The sequence below is a fragment of the Ochotona princeps genome, chromosome 10 (assembly GCF_030435755.1).
Source record: "Ochotona princeps isolate mOchPri1 chromosome 10, mOchPri1.hap1, whole genome shotgun sequence".
Taxonomy (NCBI): domain Eukaryota; kingdom Metazoa; phylum Chordata; class Mammalia; order Lagomorpha; family Ochotonidae; genus Ochotona; species Ochotona princeps.
In genome coordinates, this window is record NC_080841.1 from 12,655,550 (window position 1) to 12,677,435 (window position 21,886).

The 21,886-nt window shown below is 59.6% G+C and overlaps 1 protein-coding gene across 2 annotated transcripts; it reads left to right on the forward strand.

Moving 5' to 3' along the window:
• Positions 1-8,170: 8,170 nt before the first annotated feature.
• On the forward strand, positions 8,171-20,830 carry INAVA (innate immunity activator). Of its 2 annotated transcripts, none has more exons than XM_058668985.1 (10): positions 8,171-8,593; positions 10,641-10,789; positions 11,561-11,685; positions 11,873-11,989; positions 12,376-12,601; positions 16,428-16,481; positions 17,183-17,393; positions 17,502-17,672; positions 18,964-19,669; positions 20,571-20,830. In XM_058668985.1, the coding sequence occupies exons 2-10, from the start codon at positions 10,735-10,737 to the stop codon at positions 20,661-20,663; spliced, it is 1,758 nt and encodes a 585-aa protein (XP_058524968.1). In that variant the 5' UTR covers positions 8,171-8,593; positions 10,641-10,734; the 3' UTR covers positions 20,664-20,830. The 2 variants fall into 2 exon arrangements, with proteins under 2 accessions (XP_058524968.1, XP_058524967.1); XM_058668984.1 differs by having other exon boundaries at positions 8,173-8,593; positions 17,499-17,672.
• The last annotated feature ends 1,056 nt before the right edge of the window (positions 20,831-21,886 follow it).

Genomic DNA, 21,886 nt, shown 5'->3' on the forward strand with positions numbered 1-21,886 from the left:
TCTCCGCATGGCCCATACCCGCAACGAAGGAATCATGACCGAATATGATCTGTACTACTGTAACAATATGGAGGAATTCAACATGGGGGGAGGGCTGGGGGAATCCCTGAGCCTATGAAACTGTGTCATAAAATCATATAAAATTTTTTTAAAAATAAGTTTTAAAGGTTTATATATTGTGCCTACCATAAGATAGCTCACACACCCAGACCACTTGAAAATTAAACAAGGCAAAAAAAGAAAAGAAAAAAAAAAGTGAACTCAGCCATTCCTAGGAATAAGCCAGCCCATCAGCAAGAAACCAGAAAGAAAGGTAGAAGTTGGTGTAAGTGCTGGCATCCTCTGTTGGCGCTGGTTCGTGTCCCGGCTGCTCCACTCTGATCCAGCTCTCTGCTTATGGCCTGAAAAAGCAGCAAAGGATGACCCAGGTCCTTGGGCTCTGCACCCACTTGGGAGATCTGGAAGAAGCTTCTGGCTCCTGGCTTTGGGTCAGCACCCTGCCCTAGCCATTGCAGCCATTTTGGGAGTGAACCAGTGGATGGAAGATCTTTCTCTCTCTGTATCTTCTTCCTGTGTAAATCTGCCTTTCCAGTAAAAATAACTACATCTTTTTTTTTGAAAAGAAAGAGCTAACTTCATGCTAGTAAAACACATTTCTCAGCCCACTTAAGTGCTGCTAGGGACTAGTGCTGTGGTCTGGTAGGTCAGGTCACAGGTCTCCACAGCACAGCGCCAGCCTGGGGCCTCACTGCTCAGCCTCTGATCCAGTGCCCTGCCACTGCGTCCTGGAAGGCATCAGGTGACAGCTGCCACCCTCACCAGGAGAGATGGAGAGGGAGCTCTAGGTTCCTGGCTTCAGCCTGGCCCAGCATGGGTTGTGAAGACCATTTGGGAGTGAACCAGTGGATGAAAAATCTTTCTATCTCCCCCTCTTGTTCTCTAACGCCACCTTTAAAATACATACTTTTTTAAAAGAAAGTAAAAAACAAATTAAAAAAAATTATTGCAATAATGGCCACACGATCCTGTAAGAAAATATCCCCTTCTTTTCAAACCCATTCTGAAATTTGCAAGTGAGAGTTGAACTGGGCCTAGAATTTTCCCAAAGGTACTTCACTGAAAAAAATAAAGTAACGGCATGGATGGAAATGGCGGTCATTACTGAGTTGTGATGGGCAAAGCGAGTTAATTCCCAGACCCATTTCGCCCACCCTGGCCATCCCCCAGGCCACTCACTGATGAGCAAATAAATGACAATGTATTGATCTCAAGAAAGCAGCCATGAGGACTGGGCTGGAGGGGTGGTGGCGGCAGTGGGCAAGGTTACAGGTCCAGCCTCTGGCCCCTGGGTAGCCTTCCTGGCACCCTGCTCTCCTCAGAGGATCTCAGAAGTCCAAGCTGTGAGGACTGAGGAAGCCAGCCCAGCCACAAGGCGCGGCCTTTTGAAGCCTGAACTTGCTAAACCACAGGAAACGAGCCTGCTCACACTTCTGCACCAAAAGGGAAGACTGAGTGCGGAAATCTCATCCTCTTCCCCTCGGGTTTGGGCGTGAAGGATGAGAAAAGTTGTTTGTTTTTCTAAGTGACAATGATGCTAAAACAAATTCTTATTTATTTGTATTGGAAAGGCAGATTTACAGAGAGAAGGAGAGACAGAAAGATCTTCTTCCATCTGCTGTTTTACTCCTCAAGTGGCCACAATGGCCAAAGCTGAGCTGATCTGAAGCCAGGAGCCAGGAACTTCCTCCACACAGGTGCAGGGTGCCAAGGCTTTGGGCCATCCTCGACTGCTTTCCCAGGCCACAAGCAGGGAGCTGGCTGGGAAGTGGACTAGCCAGGACATGAACCGACACCCATATGGGATCCTGGGGCACGTTCAAGCGAGGACTTTAACCGCTAGGCTACCGCGTTGGGCCCAACGGAAACAATTTCTAAAAACCCTCACCATGTAGTTACCACATACTGGGCATTTACAATGTGCAAAGCAAGCACAATGCTTTGCCCCAGCCAAGGAAGCAGTCCTGGTGGGCTACTCCGACGAAGCAGCCCTTCAGACCCTAAGAAACAGGGAAGGAGGTCCCAAGGAGCCGGCATGGGAAATGGAATCCGACGGTGACGTTTATTTTCATGGCCTTGTTGAACCCCTCCAGGTATCTGCCAAGTCTCCGCCCTGGACACCGCTGAGGGGTAAGATGCCCCAGGCGGCTCAGGCCTTGCTCTAGGGGGGGCCGCCACGCCAGGCCTCCCGCAGGTGCAACCACCATCCACACTGTTGAGACAAAACTTGTAGGGGGCTTCTCTGCACCAGGCCCCACCAGCCCAAACCCAAATAGTCACTCGTTCTAAAGGTTCCCCAAGGCAAACGGAAATTGACTTTCCAACAGATAAGGGGAGAAGGAAAGAGATGGCAGTGGGTAAGTCCCCGACAGGTCAATTTGAGCCAGTGTGGTCAGGAAGTCCCCTCCCAGTCACCCTCGGCCCCCATGGCCTGTGCCAGTTCCTCTATGCCTCCTTGGCTGTGCTCTCTACACGTTGTACGTGATGTCCCCCGGTTCATGAGCCACACACACAAAAAACAAGACACTTAGCTCCATCTGTGGCAACCTTGCTTTCCCATTAATCTCCGTCCCACCAGGGACTGGACAGGCTCTGTCCTGCCCCACCCTGCTAGGAAGGAGACAGGCCCTGCGGGCAACCTGCCCCACATCTGCGTGCAGGGTGGTGGGGGTGGGGATGCTCTACCTTTCCGCTTGAACTGGATTTCAATATCCTTCACAGCTTTCCTTAACGCCCCCATTCTCAGGCCCCCTCTTCCTCAGGGCCTGGAAGACAGGTGGTGAGGTGGGGGTCGGGGTGTGAAGGCAGCCAGGTGTTTGGGCTTGTGGTGGAGAGGCGAGGGTGCCCCTCTCAGAGGAGGAGTCCTAGCGTCCACCAGCAGGGCCACAGGGAGCACGGACGTGTCCCAGGCTGGCGGGAGTCTCTGGGCAGCTTCTTTGAGCTCCCTCTGTGGTCCGCACCCTGTGGACCCCTAGCTGGGCTTCTCCAGGGCACACAGGCGCTGGAGCCAGAGGCGATGAATAGCAACTGTTGCCCTCTGGTGGTGGCTGAGGGTAGTGCGACTCGCGCCTGGTCCTGGCTCCAGTGTTGCCAGAAAGCGTATGCAGGGAGGGCCTTCACCTGCAGGCCTCAGACCACAGGCTTCTGTGGCTCCAGAACTCTGGGGGGAGCCCAGGTGACCAGGGCTGAGGGTCTAGAGGACGAGGACGAAGAGGAGGAGGTTAGAGAGAAGGCACACGAGAAACAACAGAGATGACAGAAGCCAGGAGGGGTTTCTCTTATCTCTTGGAAACCAGCTCGGACTCTGGCCAGGGGCACGCAGAGGGTTCCTTTGCCAGCACACACAAGACTCAGCTCCCAGCAGCTCCTGAGAGCCTCAGACTCCTAGACCCCAGCTTTGGGGACAGGGGCGTCTTTCCTCCCCTGAGGCAGCGAGTTGGGCTCCCTGCTCACCACCCCCCACCCGGGTTGGCTCAAGGCCTCTGGCACAGCTACTCACCAGCTTCCAGCCTGTGCATCCAGGGTGTTCTGGTGCCCAGCGACTGCTGGGCGGCGCCCCAGCTGCACCTGCCCAACGTGAGCTGCAGGATGCGGTCAGGAGAGGAAGCCGGGGCCCCGCGCCCAGTCACCCCGGGGATTCCCAAGAGTGGCTCACGGAGGGCATTCAGAGGGCACAGTCTGGCTTGCTGAGCATGCACTTCTTCTCACCCCAGCCCTGGAGCCAACAGAGAGCATGAAGAGAGCAGGGAGGGGCTTCCTTCCCTCCCCCCATATGTTTCACCCCAAGCAACCCTGCCCTGCTGCCCCCACAAGCCCTGGCCAACCACATGTGTAGGGAGATGAAATCGGCAGAATCTGTCTTAAGATTCCGTCTGTCGCTTACTAGTTCCGGTTTTAGAACGGGCATTGAATGTCCTTATCGAGGAAGGAGCGTGATGGCTTTGCTTACAGATGTCAACCTGCAAAGCCAGCGCTTAGCCAGTCTCCACTGCTGGACTAGAGCGCCCAAGACCCCAGCATCAGGACAGGACAGGGATCCACCTCCCTGTTCTGGAGCCTGGGGGCCTGAGTATGGCCAGGGCGGGGGGGGGGGGTGGACAAAGCAGGAGGGTGCCAGCTGGAGTCTCATTTCCTTTCCTCTAGCCACAGGGCCCCACCCTCACCTCACTCTTCTTACCTCATAAGCCCGCCCTCAAATTCTAGGAGCAGACTGAGTTTCCAAAGCTGGTACATGAATCACTTTATGGTTTATAAATCAGTTTGATTTTATCCCAGGCCCCAACTTGCTGGGAAGGCAGAAAAAATTCCATTTTCTTATACAGGCCCCTGAGGGCTTAGGGGAACCCCCAAAGCAAGGGCCTGACCTCACCCTTCCTGCTCCGGCCTCTTTCGCAGCCCGTAGCCCGGGGTTTCCCTCTCCCTATACACCTGGGAAGCTGCCCATCTGGGGACCCAACTCCCACCCTGCCCATGTCCGGATGCTTCCCTAGGGTACCTTGGAAACTCCTAGCCACACATTTGCCAAGTCCCCTGGCGTGGTCTCAGTGGGGACTCTCACCCACTGCCTTTCCGTAAGCAAGCACTTGATGCTGGGTGACTCCCCGGCTCCCACGGGTCCCTTGCCTGGGATCCCATCGCAGACAGCGGATGTGTACAGGGCTCCCGGGTGAAGGTGCCTGAGGGCGGGGGGGGGGGGCGCACCACTACACTTCCACTCTCCCGGGAGTCCAGGCTTCCAGCACTGGAAGGGAGCAGGACACGGGGAAGGGTGAGTGTGTGTATGGGGGGAATACCAACCAATCCTGCTGTAGGTTAAGTGCCCTAGAGGGAACAACTACGCATGCCTTTAAAGATACTTTCCCTCTCCACCCTTAAGCGTTCCAACACTCCCCGCTCCGTGTTTTCCTCAATCTTCACCTCCCGCCCTCCTCCCCCATCCCCGGGACAGCTCGGCCTGGCTACCGAGCCCTTCGCCGCAGCAGCTGCTTCTCAGCACCTCAGGCCAGAAGCCGCGCTCCCTTTCCCTGCTCGCCCCAGGCTGCAGCCTAGAGCCCCGGGTGGCCCTCTACGAGGCCATCCCCGCTCCAGGCCTGGGCTACGCACGGGCGCCCTCCTGCGATGGGGCTGCAACTTACAGCACCTTTGTGGAACAAATGAAAGCCGAGCCAGGGAATGAATGAATGAGGAATGAATGGGAGAAGGGGCCGCAGTGGTACCCAGAGAGCGGGAGGAGGCGCTCGGGGAGCGGCGGGTGGGTGCGGGGAGCCTTGGTCGGCCCCCAGTCCCAGGACTGCGCCGGACGTGGGAGGGGAGGCCGCCCTGGCTGGACCCAGGCGCCCCGGTGCGCATTCAGGACGGGGGAGGTGGGCAGGCGTCGCCGCGTCGCCTTTCATCCGCTTCTGTCCCCCGCCTCCACTCCCGGGGTCTCTCGGAATGAAGAATGCCCCCAGCCCGGCCGGAGCGCGCGGATGAAAGGCGGCTTCGGACCCACGGGGGAGCCAGCTCCGGCCTGGGCCGCGGAAACTGCCAGCGCCGGGGGTGTGCCGTCCGACGCGCGCGCCCGCCAGCGGGAGAAGGGGGCGGCCTCGACCCTCCAGCAGGCGCCCCCGCGGGACAGGCCCCTGGCGGACACCCGGGCGCCCAGACGACTCGCCGCAGCTGCCAGGCTCCGGGGCAAGGAGTCCTAGTCCCCGCTGGCTGCGTCCCCCTCCGGGCCGGGGGCCTTGGTATGCCCCAGGGGACAGATGTCTCGGGATCTTTAACATTTGGGATGCTGCAAATGCCGAAGTTAAATGAAATACCTCCGGGGAGGGAGGGTCGAGGGAAGGCCCGGGCGGCGAGGAGGCGGCCCCGACCCACAGGTTCCGCCGGCGCGAGGCGCGCGCGGGGGGCGCACGGCGCGGGAGCTTCCCGGGACAGGTAAGGGGGACGCGCGCGAGGGCGTGCGGCAGCGGGGAAACCGGCGAGCTCCTGACCCACGTTCTGCAGCCGCGGCGGACGGGCCTGTAGGCAGCCGGGCGACCCGTGCCGGGGGCGGCTACCCGAGTGGCTGCCCGCGGCGCCCGTTCCCAGCCCCGCAGTCCCGCAGCCCCGCGCCGGCCACCTTCCCCGCGCCCGAGGATCCCGCGGGCAGGTTCTGGGGGCCGGGACGCAGTCAGACAAAAGGAGCGGCGTCCCGGCTGGCTTGGAGGAGGACGGCTCGGTGGGGGAGGGGAGCGGGGCGGGCCGGACAAAGGCGCCCTTCAGAGACGGCCCCGAGGTCCGGTGGCGGGCGCATTCCCGGCGGCCCCGACCGCCCCTCCGGGGCCCGGGAGTGGGGAGGCGAACACCTTTCCGGGTGGGCCGGGACCGAGTGGCAGTGGGAGACGGCTAGGGTGGGGGAGGGGGTCTCCGTCCCCTCGTGCCGGGAGGGTTCCCGGTCGGCGGCTTGTTTCCCAATTCATTAAGTTTCTGGAGTGCGCGAGGCCGCCCTTGGCCGTGGACGGCGGGACGTCGCCCCTGTTGTGTAGAACTCCAGGTGCGGCTCACGGGCGCCGTAAAGGAGTGAAGGAGCGCCCTTCCCAGGGGTCCCCCCGCGGGGCCGCCGGGGGCTTTCCTGGCTCCGGACTGGGTACTAAACGAACACCCGAAGGGGAGGGGCGCCTCTCTCTTCCGGGGGGAGTTGCCGAGCCCGGATTCCAGGTGCGCCCGCCGCTGCGCGCGAGCCCCGCTTCCCACCTGCCGGTGGCCGCGGCCACAGAGCCCCCAGGCGGGGCGGAGCGCGGCGTGAGGGTCCCAACTGACCGCTGCGGGACACGGACTGTCGGATTCCAAGCTGTCCTTTCAGGGTGATGGGCTGGATCTAGCGGGGCGCTCTCGGGGTGAAGCTTGGCTCACTAGTCCCCTGCCCGCCCCCTGACCGCCCCAGGTTCTGCGGGCCCGGTGTCGGGATTGGGATGAATCGCCGAGGGTCAGTTCGAGCGCTTGGGCCGTCGTGCTTCTGTCCTTTGCTCGCCGCACGGATGGATGACCTGGTCGCTGTGCACCGAGGCATCTGTATGGAATTCAGGGCTTTTCCTGAAATGTGTTTATGCCCACTGCTTATGGGGTGCTTCCCTCCCTGGAGTGCCTACGATAGCCAGGGCTGGGCCAGGCCTAACCCAGGAGGTGTAAACTAACCGTGTTTGCCACATGAGTGGCAGGCCTGAGACCTTGAGCCAGCACCTGCTGCCTCTCCAGCTGTGTGTTAGCAGGAAGTGGAACTCGGGACACTTGTATGGGATACAGGCGTCCCTAGCTGTGCTTTAACCACCGTACTAGACACCCACCCCATCATTTTATTTGACAATGTTCAAACGTGAGGATCTGTGACTGATTCTAGAAACTTCCACCAGCCTCCACCTGGAGCTGGGGGGATGGGCCAGGAGGGAGAAAGTGCTCTGCCTCGGGTAGGTGGAGTCTGCTGTGTTGTGATGCATTGCGGGTCTGGTGGGGAGGGGACTTCACCAGTTGGGGGTTGTCCTCTGGAAGGGCCTCAGCTGGCAACAGCAAAATTGGTCAGCCTATGGACTGTAGGCTGGCCGTTGTTTGGAAAGAGGGTGTGTGCCGGAACGTGCAGGAGTTGGGGGGAGGGGCCCTTGTCCAAGAGAGGCATGGGACAAGGTTGGAGGAAGCCAGCTTCCTCTTCCCTGCACTGGGAGATCCAGGAGGAGAAGCTGGGATCTGGGGGTGCAGCTTATCTCTGTGCGCTCTGACCCCTGGCTAACCTGACTCTCCTCCCCCACAAGACCGGCAGGATTCTGCACAATTCCACTTTTACCTCAGGGGTTCATGGAATGGGTAACCTGGAAGTATAGCCTTTTTGTGTGGGGATAACCCGTCGTGTGGTCTCTGCCCTCTTGTGTTTGGGATCACAGTGACCCCTTCTTCCTTGGAGGCAGGGCCAGGGCTGGGTCCCAGGCCCAAGGGCCTTGGCTGCTGCTGGCAGCGACGCCTCTGCAGGTGGAGTTTCAGCCCAGGCTTTGCAGTCCTGACCCAGGAAGAGAACAGGTCTGGGTCTGGGAGCACAAGCTGGGGCCCTTTGGTATGTTTGTAAATTTCCTGACTGTGAGCTTCAGCTGCTTTGTGGAGCTCACGCGCTAGCCTGGATCTCTGCAAAGGGCAACCGAGGTACCAGGCAGGCAGGTTGCCTCCCCCAGGGTCTCCCCAAGGCTGTGGAGACTGTTGCCTGCTTTGGGGCTGCCTCCTCCAGCGCCCCAGCCTGTCCCGGAAGTGCAGAGGCCCGGGGCTGCCAGCAGCGGGATTAGTTCAGGGAAGGGCTTGCTCACCTGCTCCTCCCTCTGAGTCAAGTCATAACAAGTAACCTGGTTCCCCTGGCCCGGCTGCCTGGGAGGGACGTCCAGAGGTCCTCCGACCGTGGCAGCGTATAGGGTGCGGGAACCTGGTCAAGGGGAGAGCGTCAGGCTGGAGACCCCCCCTGTGACATGTGAGGACCCCCCTGCCGCTGACCTGGGTGCAAGGGCTGTTCCTGAGCTGCTGGACTGAAGCCCGGAAGCAGGTGAGGGTGGGGCCCATGGGAGCCGGAGTTTGGGGCTGGGGCCTGGGGTAGGGGAACGGAGGAGGCAGTGGCCCCGGGGATGCCCGCCCCTTTGCCCTCCCAGCTCATGTCTCGGGTACAGGGACACTGGCTGAGGGCTGGAATGTGGAGCCTGTTCCCTGGAGTTCTTCATTTTCCTCCTACAGCGAGGAGCAGGAATCGACAGGCCCGGGACCTGGCTCTGGGGACCCATCTGTGATGGGGGAGGCAACTCCACAGGTGTGAGGAGGCCCTTCCTCACTCTGCCCCATCTTTTCATCCTAGCTTTGGGGGCACTGTTCAGCCTGGGCTAGGGCTGGTCAGGGCTTGGTACTGAAGGTCTGAAAGGTGGTGGCCGAGGAGGGGACCAGGAGGGAGCCCGGGTTAGGGCTGTCACCTGAACTGCTTTTATATGTAAACCCTGGTCTGGGCTCTTAAGGCCCAGTCCCTCCTGGGTGCGGGCAGGGCAGGGGTGGGGGATACCCTCTGTGACTGTGAGGGTGTCCTCTTAGGGGGCCTTGGCCCTGTCTGATCATCCTCCCCTGCCCCTGGGGGCGGTGGGGAAGGGGCTGAGCCAAGCCAGGTGGCCGCCCCAGGCAGAGCAGGCCGGAGTACAACTCCAGACTTTCCAGTCCTGGGCCCTTTGCCCTTCTTGGAGCAATCAGCCCAGAGCTGAGACCAACTGCCTCCCCCTCCTGTCCCCTCCTTGGGGCCACACTCTGGGAGCCCCTTGGGAACCAGGGGCTGAGTGGTCTAGTGATCATAGCTCTTCCCAAGACAGCTCCTTTGCGGTTAATAATTAATTAGCAAGTGTGACTAATTAGTGGCTGGCCCTCTCTCAGCACCTAGTCCAAAGCAGAAGGGCTGAGACTTGGACTGGGCCCTGCCCCTGGCTCCTGGGAAGGGTGGGGGAGGCTGGGTGCTTATCTGTTGGAGGGAGCAGAGGAGGAGGCGGGGACCAGTTGAGCTCGGAGTCCACCTCTAAGACCCAGGGCTTTCCAGCCTGTGTGGCCAGATCTTCCCGGCACTCCGTGTCAACTTAAAAAAGAAAAAAAAACTTTATGCATTCTCTAGACTTCTTGAAGAACTTTGCCAAGCGGGAGGTGCACCTTGTGGGCCACCACAGTGCTGGGCCAGGCTGGGCTCGGTGGTCCACCTGCCCAAGGCCCACCTGGCTGTGCTGGCCGCTGCCACACCTTGGCTCAGCGCTCCCCGGGAGGCAGGATAAGCTCCGGACAGAAACTCTGAGGACTTTTGGACTCTTGCTCAACGGGCTGACTCAGGGAGGAAGGGGCTGGGTTCTTCTTCTAGACTACCACCTCAGCTCCACCCGTCGTCTTCCTTCTGCCCCGCAGCAGCTGCTGCTGGACTCTGGCCCCGGGACCCCTCGCAGGGGTGTGAGTTTGCTGAGAAGGAAGATGTGAGCACAGGTGTTGAGATGACGAGCCCACAAGGGCCAACATACATTCGGGCTTGCACCTGTGCCTCCCTGGCAGCTGGGAGCCTGAGGGCTCTTTTTCTGGCCAGGGCAGCTTCTGTCCCAGTCACTGCCCGCCATCTCTCACCCCCATCCAACATGCACGCCTGACTTCTCTAGCCGTGAGATGAAAGGGATGCAGGCTGATTCCTCCCAGAACACTCTCCTGGTGATAGGTGGAAGCTTCGAGTGAGTGTCTGCACCTGCCTGTAAAGGAATGACCTGGTGCAGCTTCACACACCTAGATCATGGCCTTGGCCGAGTGTCCCAGAAACAGCTACCCCACTGGAGCAATAGGGCATGGCTCAGCCGAAGGTAGCTGACCCCATGGGGGGGCATCTCCCCCCCCCGACACCTGTGGCTCTCAAGGGCGGCGCTGCTGCCAGCCCCTGTGGACCCAGCCCTTCTGGCCCAAAGAGGATGCCCACCCCAGGATGGGGGGTTCCGGAAACATCCCCGTGTCTACTCCCTACCCTCGCACCCCTCCTAAGCCCTGCTTGCCACCAAGGCAGTTTGCATTCAGCTCTCTTGTTATTCTCTTTGCTCTTGCAGCTGGAGGGACGCCAGGCGAACTGCACATCCCAGCCCAGGCTGCGACCGGCAGCCGCCTTTGCTCATCCGCGCCCACTCCACCCAGGCGTCCACCATGGAGGGTAAGGAAGAGGTCAGCGACACAGACAGTGGCATCATCCTGCAGTCTGGTGAGTGCTTGGGGAAGTCCCGCTGGGCCGGGCCCGGGTGGGGGAATCAGGCAGCTCTTCAATCCTGCCAGCAACAAGGACCTGCCGCCCGCTGGGCTTGATCCCCAGTGACTGCGAAGAAGTGGAAACATCTCCTGTGGCCAGCATTCTTGCTGGCCTGAACTTGCCTGAGGACAGGGAGAGGAGGTCTGTGTGTCAGAGACAGGCAGCCGGAGAACGACAGGAGACAGACAGAAAGGCAGGGCAAGGGTGCAGGTTGAGCTGTGGCGTGTGATGTTGGCACCGCACACTGGCCGCTCCGTTTCTGATCCGGCTGCCCGCTGATGCATCTGGGAAAGCAACAGAGGATGGCACACAAGCTTGGCTCCTTGCCACCCACGTGGCGATGTGGCTGGAGCTCCTGGCTTCACTTCAGCCCACGCCTGGCTATTGTGGTCACTGGGGGAGTGGACCAGAAGATGAAAGGGCTCTTCCTTCTGTCTCTCTCTCCATATATATATATATATATATATATATATCATTCTGCCTTTCAAATAAGTAAATCTTTCTTAAAAAGGGAGCAAGACAGAGAGAGGAGGGGAGGAAGTGCCCTCCAGTGTGGTGGTTCAACCCGCCTGCCGCCCTCTTCTCGCACACAGAGCTGGCAGTGGCCGTCGGGACAGCCCAGTGCTGTGTGGCTGTGACATGGGCACACACTCCAGTGTAATGTGGCAGAGAGTGGCTCTGCCTTGGCTTCCTTTCTGATTCTGTGTCCCTGCTGTCCTCCCACAGGCCCGGACAGCCCTGTGTCCCCGATGAAGGAGCTGACCCAGGCCATGCGCAAGCAGCAGAGGGCCCTAGAGGCACGCCTGGAAGCCTGCCTGGAGGAACTAAGGAGACTGTGCCTGAGGGAGGCGGTGAGAATGGGGGAGACCCTGCTCCCCACCATACCAGGGGTCATTCCTGAGCAGCCCGGCTCCATCCTCTGGGAGGAGGGGACCTCTTTCTTGTGGGATTGTAGCCCTCTTAGGGGTTCTGTGGCCTGGACACTGGGCTGGGTGGGCAGCCCTGACCTAGACACAGCTGACCATGCTTTCATCCCAGGAGTTGACGGGCACCTTGCCGGCAGAGTATCCACTGAAGCCGGGGGAGACGGCCCCTGTTGTGCGCCGCAGGGTCGGGGCTGCATACCGGCTGGCTGAGTGGGCCCTGCACCAGGAGGTGAGTGACCTAGGGAAGCCCACGTGGAAGCACTCGAAAGGGGAGAACCCTGGCGTGGCTCCGTGGGCAGGAGGCTATGGCATAGATACAGGGCCGGTTGGGACAGGTTACTCTGGTCCCCAGGGCTGTGCCACTGTTCGGCCAGTCGGAAGGAGGCGGGGTGGCCCAGACGGGCTTGCCTGCCTAGCCCTCTGGAGCAGGAGAGAAAGTGTCTATGGTTCCCCACCCTCCTGGCCCAGCAGGTGGCCTGTGGGCCACTCCTGCCACAGCATCTTCTGCTCTGCTTCCTGGACGCTGCGTTCCTCCCCTGTCACCTGCCACCTGTTTCCCAACCCCCACCCTCCACCACCCTCTGAGCCTGGAGCCTCATCACGCTCTCTCCTCAGGACCCGCTGAGCAGCCTGGAGCGCCAGCTGGCCCTGCAGCTGCAGATCACCGAGGCTGCGAGGCGCCTGTGCCTGGAGGAGAACCTGGGTCGGCAGGCACGGAGGCAACGGAAGCAGGTGGCGTTGCAAGAGGAGAGGAAGCTGAGGGAGCTGCAGCACCATCTGGGCGAGCGGAGACGCAACAGCGAGCCCCTGCCCAGCCCGGGCAAGCCCCCTCCAGGCCCAGGTGAGTCCCTGCCCTGCCCCAGGGAACCCCCCTCTGGGCCCAGTGAGTCCCTGCCCATCCAGGTAAGCTGCATCTGCATCTGGGTCACTCTGCCCAGCTCCGTGTTTAACACTACCTGGGCTCCCATTGGGTGAACTTGCTTTCCCACTCTGTAACCTCAACAAGCCTTCCTCTTGCGTGAAACCCTCCCCCCGTCTCAGCACACAAGGTTTCTTCCAAGACGGGCAGCATTCCTAGGGCTGCGTGAGCCTGGTCCAGGGCTTTTCTGGGTCTGGGGAGTGCGAAGCTCTTATAAGCCCCAGGCTTAGCTGAGGCCCTACCCTAGCCGGATTAGATAGCCCTCGGGGTGCACCTGCTATGCTTGGCTGTTTGAGGGGCTCACAGCTGCTTGTGGCGGTGTTCCGGGTGGAATGCAGCACTTCTGGTGTGACACCCTGACATGAGTGGCACCCTCCACATGTGTCCTGCTCTTGCCCACATCTGTCATTCAGCCCCTGAGGGCATAGCAGCACCAGCCTGATGGTCACATGGCCCGGGGCCAGCACGAGGTATCTGTGGTTTCCACCTAGATGAGCTTCCTTCCAGCAGGTGCTTGAGCCCTGAGGTGCGACAGCTTCTCTTTGCCTTGACCTAGATCCAGTGGATCAGGTCAGGACTTACCACCTTCCATTCCTCCACTCCAGGCCCAGTGCAGCCCCGCCCCCTCCCCAGGCTCTTCACCTGGTCTTGCTCTGCCTAGCTGGACTAGGGGGCTACAGCGGTGGTCGCGGGGCTTGACTTGGAGATGACTGGCTGCTCCCAGCCCCGCTGTGAAGGGCCCGTCGGCTGCCTGTGTCCATTTCTGAGGCTTGAGCAGGTGTCTTCTCAGCTCCTGTCCCAGCAGTCTGTGCTGTCACTCATGGTTTTAATCCAGAGTGGCACACCCATGTCACCTCCAGCAGCTAGGAGTGGATGACAAGGGGGGAGGTGCCTGCAAGGGATGGCAGCTGGTGCAGGGACCTGGCAGGCTGTGGGGCCAGTCAGGGCCGAGGCAGACGTCTCCCTGGCCAGAAGAGTCAAGGCCTGGCGTGCACTCCCATCCCCGAGGATCTAATGGAGAGAAAGTTTCCGTTGCAGCCTTGGTCCCCAGGACTGGACACTCCCGTGAAAGGCAGCTTTATTGACTTGGTCCCGGAAGTCCCCAAAGGCTGCCTTGCTCTGTCTCCCAGGGAGCTCTTGGGTGGGGTGCACTTGATTGTAGCTGGTCTCAACCCCTTCTGTTCCCCTGTGGCCTTGGCACCTCCTCTGCATATTGGGAGCTTGTGCCAGGCTAGCGCTGTGCTATCACCATGCCACCGTCATTGTGATCAATGGCTGCTTTGGCTGGGAGTTGGGCACAGGCCAGTATGTGCCCAGGGTCCTGATATAACCCTCCATGGGAGGCTGAGCGCCTACAACCTTGTGTGGCCCTCTGCCCAAGGGAGGAGGGGAGGAGAGCAGCATGGAGAGGAAGCCCCCTCCTCCCAGCTCGTGGTGCCCAGATCCTCAGCTGTTTGCAGACAAGTAGCTCCTGCTGCTCTGCCCAGCTCTGCTCTCTAAGGAAAGGGGAAGTAGAAAGGAATTAATCGTTGGTTTGTAGCTGAAAGTTAAAGGGGGCGGGGGAGACAGAGTAACTCAAAAAGATAGAAACCGCCAAAAGCAGAAACCGCCCCACCCACCCTCACCCCCACACAGGAGTTGCTCTAGTTGGCAGTCATGCCAGGTGAGAGTAATTAGCACACAACAGGTGGCAGGGTGCAGCAGGTGCTGAACCTGCTGAGAGCCACGCCCGCACACCCTGTCTCAGTATGAAAGGTGCTCTGTGGGTGCAAGTTGATCAGCAGCGCCGATGGGAGCAGCTGTACTGGGATCTCTGAGGTGGCGGGATTGATTTTATTTTTATTTGGAGGGAGGAATTAAAGAGAGGGAGAGGCCAAGGAAAAGGGGAGAAGGCTTCCATTTGCCGGTTCACTTCCCTAATGGCCACGACTGCCAGGGCTGGGCTAAAGCAGGAGCCAGGAGCCAGGAGCTTCTCCTGTGTTGGGACAGGGACCTGAGCACTTTCACCGTCCTCTGCTGCTTTCCTGGGCCATTAACAGGAAGCTGGATCAGAAGTGGAGCAGCCAGGACTTGAACCAACACTCAGATGGGATGCTGGCACTGCAAGTGGTAGTTTATCTTCCTGCTCCTCAGTACCAGGCCCAGCAGGATGAAATTATTATTTTTGGCAGTTTTATAAATTTAGTTCTCATCCACATGGACTGCAGATTTTTGGAAGTGGTGACAGGTACACAGGTAACAAAGTGGAGAGCTTGTTAGGTGGATCTTCACCCTCATAACGTTTTCTGGACAGTCTCACACAGTGTGGTATGGAACGTTCTATATTCCTTTAGCCCGGGCAGCTTGGTTGAGCCTGGTATCCATGCACACACCTGGAGTCCCCATCTCTTTCATGGCAAACTTGTGGACCTCTTTGAACACCCGAGGAGCATGCTTCTTGGAGCCCACCACTCATGGATGGGCTTGAGAATGTTGATAGTGTATTTCCACGTCACCACCTTGTTGACGGCAGAATGGCCCTTCTTTGTGGGCCAAAGCTGGAAGGCGGGATTTTTAAAAATTTATTTATTCATTTGTTTGAGAGAGAGTGTGAGAGAACTACCTCTTCCTCTGTTGGTTCACTGTCCACGTGCTCACAGCGGCCCGAGCACAGGGCTGAAGGTTTGACTTGGAGCCAGGGACTCACTGCAGGTCTGCCCTGTGTGTGGCGGGAACCCAAGTACTTGAACCTGCCCCTGGGTGTCCATTATCTGCACACAGGAAGCTGGGCTCAGGAACCGGAGTCAGGCATGAAACTCAGGTTAACTTCCTGGCTGCTAGGCCTGGCTCCCATCCAGGAACTGAATTCTGCATGTTATTTCGGTTTAATGGAAGTAGCCACAGGGGACTAGTGGCTAGGCCGTCTCTGCTGTTCTGGTGGAGTGAGTGGGGCCCTGGCTGCAGGCAGGACTGGTGGAGCAGGGCTGAGCAGGGACAGAGGGCAGTCCCCCACAGCCCCACACCTCTCTGACTGCCCTCTGTGTCACACCCTCTGGTCTCTGCAGTCCAATCTGCCTGTTTCTATAAAGATGGGGGTATGGGCGGCGGCAATCAGCACCTTTCTTCCTAGATCACTTATTTAAACCAGGACTCATGATCAGGCCATGAGAGTAACGGTTCCTCCATCTCTCTGACCTGACATTTGCAAAAAGTAAAACCCTGCTCTCTGACTTTGTCAGAGCTCAGAGGATGGCAGGCTGGGCAAGTTCTAGAGGGAGCCCTGTGCAGCACAGGCTGGCAGCCGGCAGCTCTGGGGTGGACCTTGCCCAGGATGCCCTGCAGAAGGTCGACTCTGAGAGCAAGCCTGTCGGCTTTGTGGGCCGTGTGACATCCGTCACAGGTAGTTGTGCCATGTTAGTGCTGCAGCAGCCAGGCCCTGGGAAAACAAGCTGTGGCTTGTGTGCCAATAAAGCTTTATTTATAAAACGGAACCAGAGGTGACCCCTCAGCTATCATTTGCCAACCCCTGTTGTAAAGAATGCCAGTGAGGTTGGAGTTGTTGAGGGCCAGACCCCAGTACACTGGTCTGGCAGTGTGCTCTGGTTCATGTGCTTCGTGGTGGGTTGACCTCAGCCCTGTTACCCACATCAGCCAGCACAGAGCAGTGGTGATCCCTGGCTGGTCCGGAGGCCTCTGTACTATAAGGACAGAGAAAGTTGGAGCGAGTCTTGGCCTTCCCTCACCTTCCCTCTCTCCTGGCCTCTTCCAGAGCTCAGCGCCTCCGATGACAGCTCCCTCTCCGATGGGCTGCTTCTGGAGGAAGGTGAGAGAGGCAGTTGGGGCTGGTCCTGAGTCCCAGGCTTAGGCCAAGTCTGCTGGTGACCTGGTCAGAGCAGGCCCTGCAGCCGTTGGTGAAGGCAGGGCTGCCAGACCCACTCAGATCTGGTCAGCTCTGTACCTGCTCAGTTGAAGGTGGAGGTGTGGTGCTGTCTTCCCATTCTATAAATAGAATCACAGACCCCTGTTGGACCCTGGGGCCATCTACAGAGAAGCTGGCCCTGGGGGTGAAGAGGCAGGGACAGATCTTTGATGAGAATGCTGTTTACAGACCCTGGGCCTACTGGGGTCAGGGTGGATGGCAGTCTGCAGTTCTGCCCAGGGGAGTGCCTGGGCCATTAAGGACATGGGAACATGGGTGCGGCCAGAGCAGGGAAAAGAGGTGGCACCTGCATGAAGCAACTTTAAGAATCTAGAGTCTCAGGAGCAGCACTTGCATGTGGCATGAACTGGGTTAGGTGGGGGCGAGTCAGCCCCCAGAAGTAGCATAAAATAGGGCTAATAGGAGGTAAGAACAAGTGCCAAAGGAGAAGAAACCACACCCTGGGGCTGGAGCCATGGGCTGGGGTGCCTGGACAAGCCAGCCAGGGGAGGGGGAGCAAGGCTGGGGCTGCAAGGTGGTTGCTGGGCCGGTTCTTCCAGCCCCTGCCCTTACCAGTATTCTGGTCCCTCCCACCCTTACCGCAGAAGAACCCCAAGTGCCAAAGTCTATCCCGGAATCTCCAGCCCCAGCTTCGCGACCCCCACCACCCCAGAGCCTGGAGGGGCTGCAGCCAACAGCATTGCAAATGGGGGGCCCGGAGAGGGCACCCATCCAGAACAGCCCCTGGAAGGAGACAAGCCTCGACCACCCCTACGAGAGGCCCAGGAAGTCTTCAGAGCTTGGCAGCGAGTCCAGGTCAGGATGGGGAACGCCAAGAAGGCTGGGGCAGGTGCCCCTGTGTGAGGGTGGAGCTGGCAACTTCGGGGTCCCCTGTCACTGACTACCCCATCCCCTTTGTAGCAGCCCTGCTACCACGCCGCAGGACGGGCCCAGTGTTTCCGGTGCATGGCTGCTAGAGCCTCCTGCCTACCACATGGTCCCCTTCCGCAGCATTCCTGGCCAGCGCCAGGGGCGCACTAGTGCCCCAGCCACCCCTGAGATGCAGGGACGGAGGGGCCAGTCGCAGTCCCTGAGGTAAGAGACCGGACATTCCAGGGAGGTGGGGTGATGACCGTCCAGGCCTCCCAGGATACAGGCAGGACAGCCCTGAGTGACACGTGGCTGTGTCTGTGGCAGCTCCTTAGCTGGCTGGTCAAGGAGGCTGCCCCGTGGCTGGCAGAGCCGAGAGCAGGCCTTTCCCTTCCAGGCTCTGGCCTTGCCCGATGCCGGTTCCACAGACACCCACACACTTCTTTTGCTGCCCGTCGTCGGCAGTGCCATCCTGAGTTTCATCCGCAGGAGTGATTGCTGGAGAATCACTACAGTGCAGAGCCCGTGGCCCTGTGGGGACTGCCATGTTGAACAGATAGTGCTGATTTAAAAGGCAGAGTGACAGAAGCAGACATCTTCCAGTTGCACAAATGGTCAATATGGCTGGAACATGGCCAGGCTGAAGCCGGAAACTCGGGGCTCCATCTGGGTCCCTGACATTGGGGGGGCCCCAAGCACTTCGGGCCATTTTCTGCCTTCCTAGGTATGTTAGCAGGGAGCTAGATCAGAAGCTGAGTATCCAGGACCTGAACCTGTGCTTCCATGTGGGTTGCTAGCACCACAAGTAGTAGCTTAACCCCCTGTGCCACAGGCCAGCCCCAGAAACTTTTCAGTGTCCAGAAATGACCTTGAGTGCCTGCGGATCTGAGAATCATCTGTGTGGGATCATCTGGCTCTCTGGCTAGAGGGTAGTAGTTTGAGAGGCTGGGTTAGGGTTGGCAGTGTTGGCCACACCATGTAGGGGGTGGGGAATGCTAACAACACCTTCAGTTTTCTTGGCTGGTAGCCTTGCACTGGCTGCAGCTTGGGATAGCTGTTCCCCAGTGAGGCAGGGGATGCTAACAACTCAGATACCACCAGCATCCGATTACGACGTGATGCCTATATGCTCATTTTAAAAAGGTAGCCTAGTTCCACATGGCCTGTCCTGTCTGTGTCGTGTACCGTGTACTGCCTCCTGTTCCCCAGTCCCCACACCCCCTTCTACGGGAGCAAATTCAGTGCCTCAGGGGCTGGAGTTCACAGCCATGGTGCAGCATCCTGGTGTGGAACTGCCAGGGTATGGGGAATAAGGGGCAGGTTCACACCTGGCGAGGGAAGGTGTGTGTTGGCAGGTCTCTGCCTTATGTCTGGTGGGGGTGGGGAGAGCTTTGGCCTTCACCACAAACACCAGAATGTAAAAAGAAGTTATTTGGGTACCAAAAAAAAAAAAAAAAAAATCAGTGTGATGTCTGCACGTGGAATTTCCCCCATGCACTTGTTTCTCCCGGTACAGGGTAGATTCCTTCCGGGCTGGCCCAGAAGGCCGAGGCCGCAGTGCCTTCCCACGCCGCCGGCCGACACAGTACACTGTGACGGTGCCAGACTCGTGCTTCGCCGCCGCCAAGCCGCCGCTGCCGCCTCCGCACCCTGCTTACCACTCCTGCTCCGAGGACAGCGCCTCGGATGCCTCTAGCATCTCACACCCCACTTCGCCCGGCAGCAGCAGCCCAGACATCTCCTTCCTGCGGCCCCTGTCCCCAGCCCAGTACCAGCGCCCCCGCGGGGCTTGGGGCTCTGTCAGTAGCGGCAGCAGCAGGGAGCTGGCCGCCCACTACCCCAAACTGCTGCTGCCCACTGGCTATGTTCCGGCTGGGCGCTACGTGATGGTGGCCGAGAGCCACCTGCCTCCAGCCGAGTGGGAGCTGCGGCGCGCCATGGCGCTGGGTCCCGCCTGTGAGGCTGATGGTGGTGTTCCCTTGCACTACCAGCGGCTGCTGCCAGCCCACAGCCGCCTGGTGCGCACGCCCTCCCTGAAGGACTGTCCCACCGGCCGGGGCATCAGCAGAGCTGCGGTTTCGGAGGAACTGAAGTGGTGGCATGAGCGGGCGCGCCTCCGGAGTGCCCGGCCGCACTCGCTGGACCGTCAGGGCGCCTTGCGGGTCAGGAGTTTACCCCCTGGAAGAGAGAGCTTCGGCCGGGCGCTGGGACCCCGGGCTCAGGTATGGCTGTTCTGGCAGGGGTAAGGAGATGACGCCTATGGGGATGGGCTGTGGTTCTATCCCGGCCAGTAGAAGCAGGTCCAGGGATGTTCATTGGAGAGACATCCCTGATGCAGTTAGTCCCTTCATTTCCTGACTCCAGGGTAGGAGGCTAGTGGGGGAGACAGCAGAAGCTGAGTCCAGATATGGGATTCCAGAGCTGGCCTCAGACCTTACCCGAGTCAGGAAGCAGGTGGCAGGGTAGGCGGCTGACAGCAGGGACCCTGAGCCAGAGCCCAAGGCCGCAGCTCCTTACCAGCACGGTGAATGGGCAGTGGGCCTCCTGTAAAGGCTAGGAGGAGGCTAAGAGTGAAGACAACCAGAGCCATGCATAGTGCCACGCCCGGGCCAGGTTGGTGGGCAGCATGCTGGCGTGGGGCACAGGGTAGCCCTGGTTTCTGTGGATCCGGTTTCTTCATTCTGGATTGGAGATAATGCATGAATCCAGTCTTTATTCTCCCTCCGCGGCACGGAGGGCCTGCAGGGGATATGCTCCAGGAGTTCCCGACAGGCTGTTCCTTTGAGACCCAAGACTGCTGGCAGTCCAGCTGCGAGGACCTCCCCTCCTACCCCCACACACCCCCGACCCTTCCGGGCAGCACTTGGCCCTGGCCCAGGCCACACCCTCTCCAGCTGACGCGTGCTTCTCCCTGGTGGTGAGCTTGAACCTGATCTTGGCCCAAGCCTGCCTGGGAGGGTGATGAGCACAGTGAGCCAGGAGAAGTGGGCATGGGAGGCCAGGGAGCCTGCTGCAACCCGCAGGTACCCAGAGTGTGGGGAGCAGGCTGGGTACCACATAGCCTGTCCATGGTTTGGCAGGCCAAGGTCACACACCCAGCTCTCCTTGCTTCCTGCCCCACAGGTGCCCACTGTCTGTGTGCTCCGGAGATCGCCTGAGGGGGCCCCCGTGCAAGTGTATGTCCCTGACAACGATGAAATCGTCAGCCAGGTGTAGCGCAGGGAGGCCGCTGTGAAAGACCAGACCCCCACCACCCCGCCACCGGCAGTGCCTCTTTCAACTCCTGGCCCCCATCGCAGGCCGATGACCCGGAGTGGAGACCCATGTGTGTCCGTCGTCACCCCCCACCCGCCCCTCCTCTGCTATACGCTGAGGATTGTGTGTGTGTGCAGCCTGACCCTGAGATAGGGGGCATGCTTCCTGCCCTCCCCCACTACTCCAGGGTGGGGCCCCCTGGACTTACAGCCTTGCCTGTGTGGTGGGCGCAGCTGAGAGGGCCTGCTCAGGGCCAGGACTCACGGTCAATCACCTCTGGCCGCCATCCTGCCATTGACGGCTGTGGCGCTGGCTCGCTGCCATTTCCCTGGTCTCTGGGGACCATAGACTGGAGGGAGGGGGCTCTCCCTCCCTTCTGTAATGTGCTCCGTGATGCACACCAAGAGAGTGGCCTTGTCCTCTGGACCCTGCCATTTCCTGTTCCCCAAGTCCTCACACAGGGCCTCCCATCACAGTTCCCCGTCCGGGCCATGTGGCTCCCAGAACCAGCCAGTGAAGGCTGCGTCGTCTCCTGGAGACCCTGAAAATAGAACCTCATCCTTGCAGAGATGTGTGCCCTCTTGGGACCCGCTTCTGGTGGCTGAGGAGGTGGTAGCTTCCGCTGCCCGCCCAGCCACACTTTGAAAGCCCTCGTGTATGCGCACGTGGGGAGGGGAGATGGTGTTTGCAGGGGGGCATGACAACACCATGCTTGGCTGCTAAGCCGGTGCTGAGCCTGGGAGCTGCCTGTGCTCCAGACCTCTTAGTCCTCAGCCTAGGGCCCCCTTGGTCACCGGGTCGGCTCCCTGAGGAGGGGTCCTGCTTCGTTGAGGAAGCACCCAGCTGAGACCGGGAGGGGAGGAGTGGTCTTTTGCTGGTACTGAGCTCCCCTCACAAGTCCCTGAGTGCAGCAGGACTGTGGCTTATCCCAAACCATCCATGCCTGACTCGAGAGCTGTACTTCTGAGAGAACTGCAGAACCCACTGCCCCAGCGGAGATCTGAGGGGTTGGTGGCAAGGGTCTATGCACTACAGCCAGCCCCAGGGGCTTCAGGAGGCCACGCCAGGAGCACACCTGAGCAGTAACTGGTGGATCCTGTGTTCCCAGCCTGGGCTGTATGGGTTTGGTGGTGCCCATCTCAATAAAATTTGTCCTGTATGAGCCAAGAACTAGAGTGGTCTTT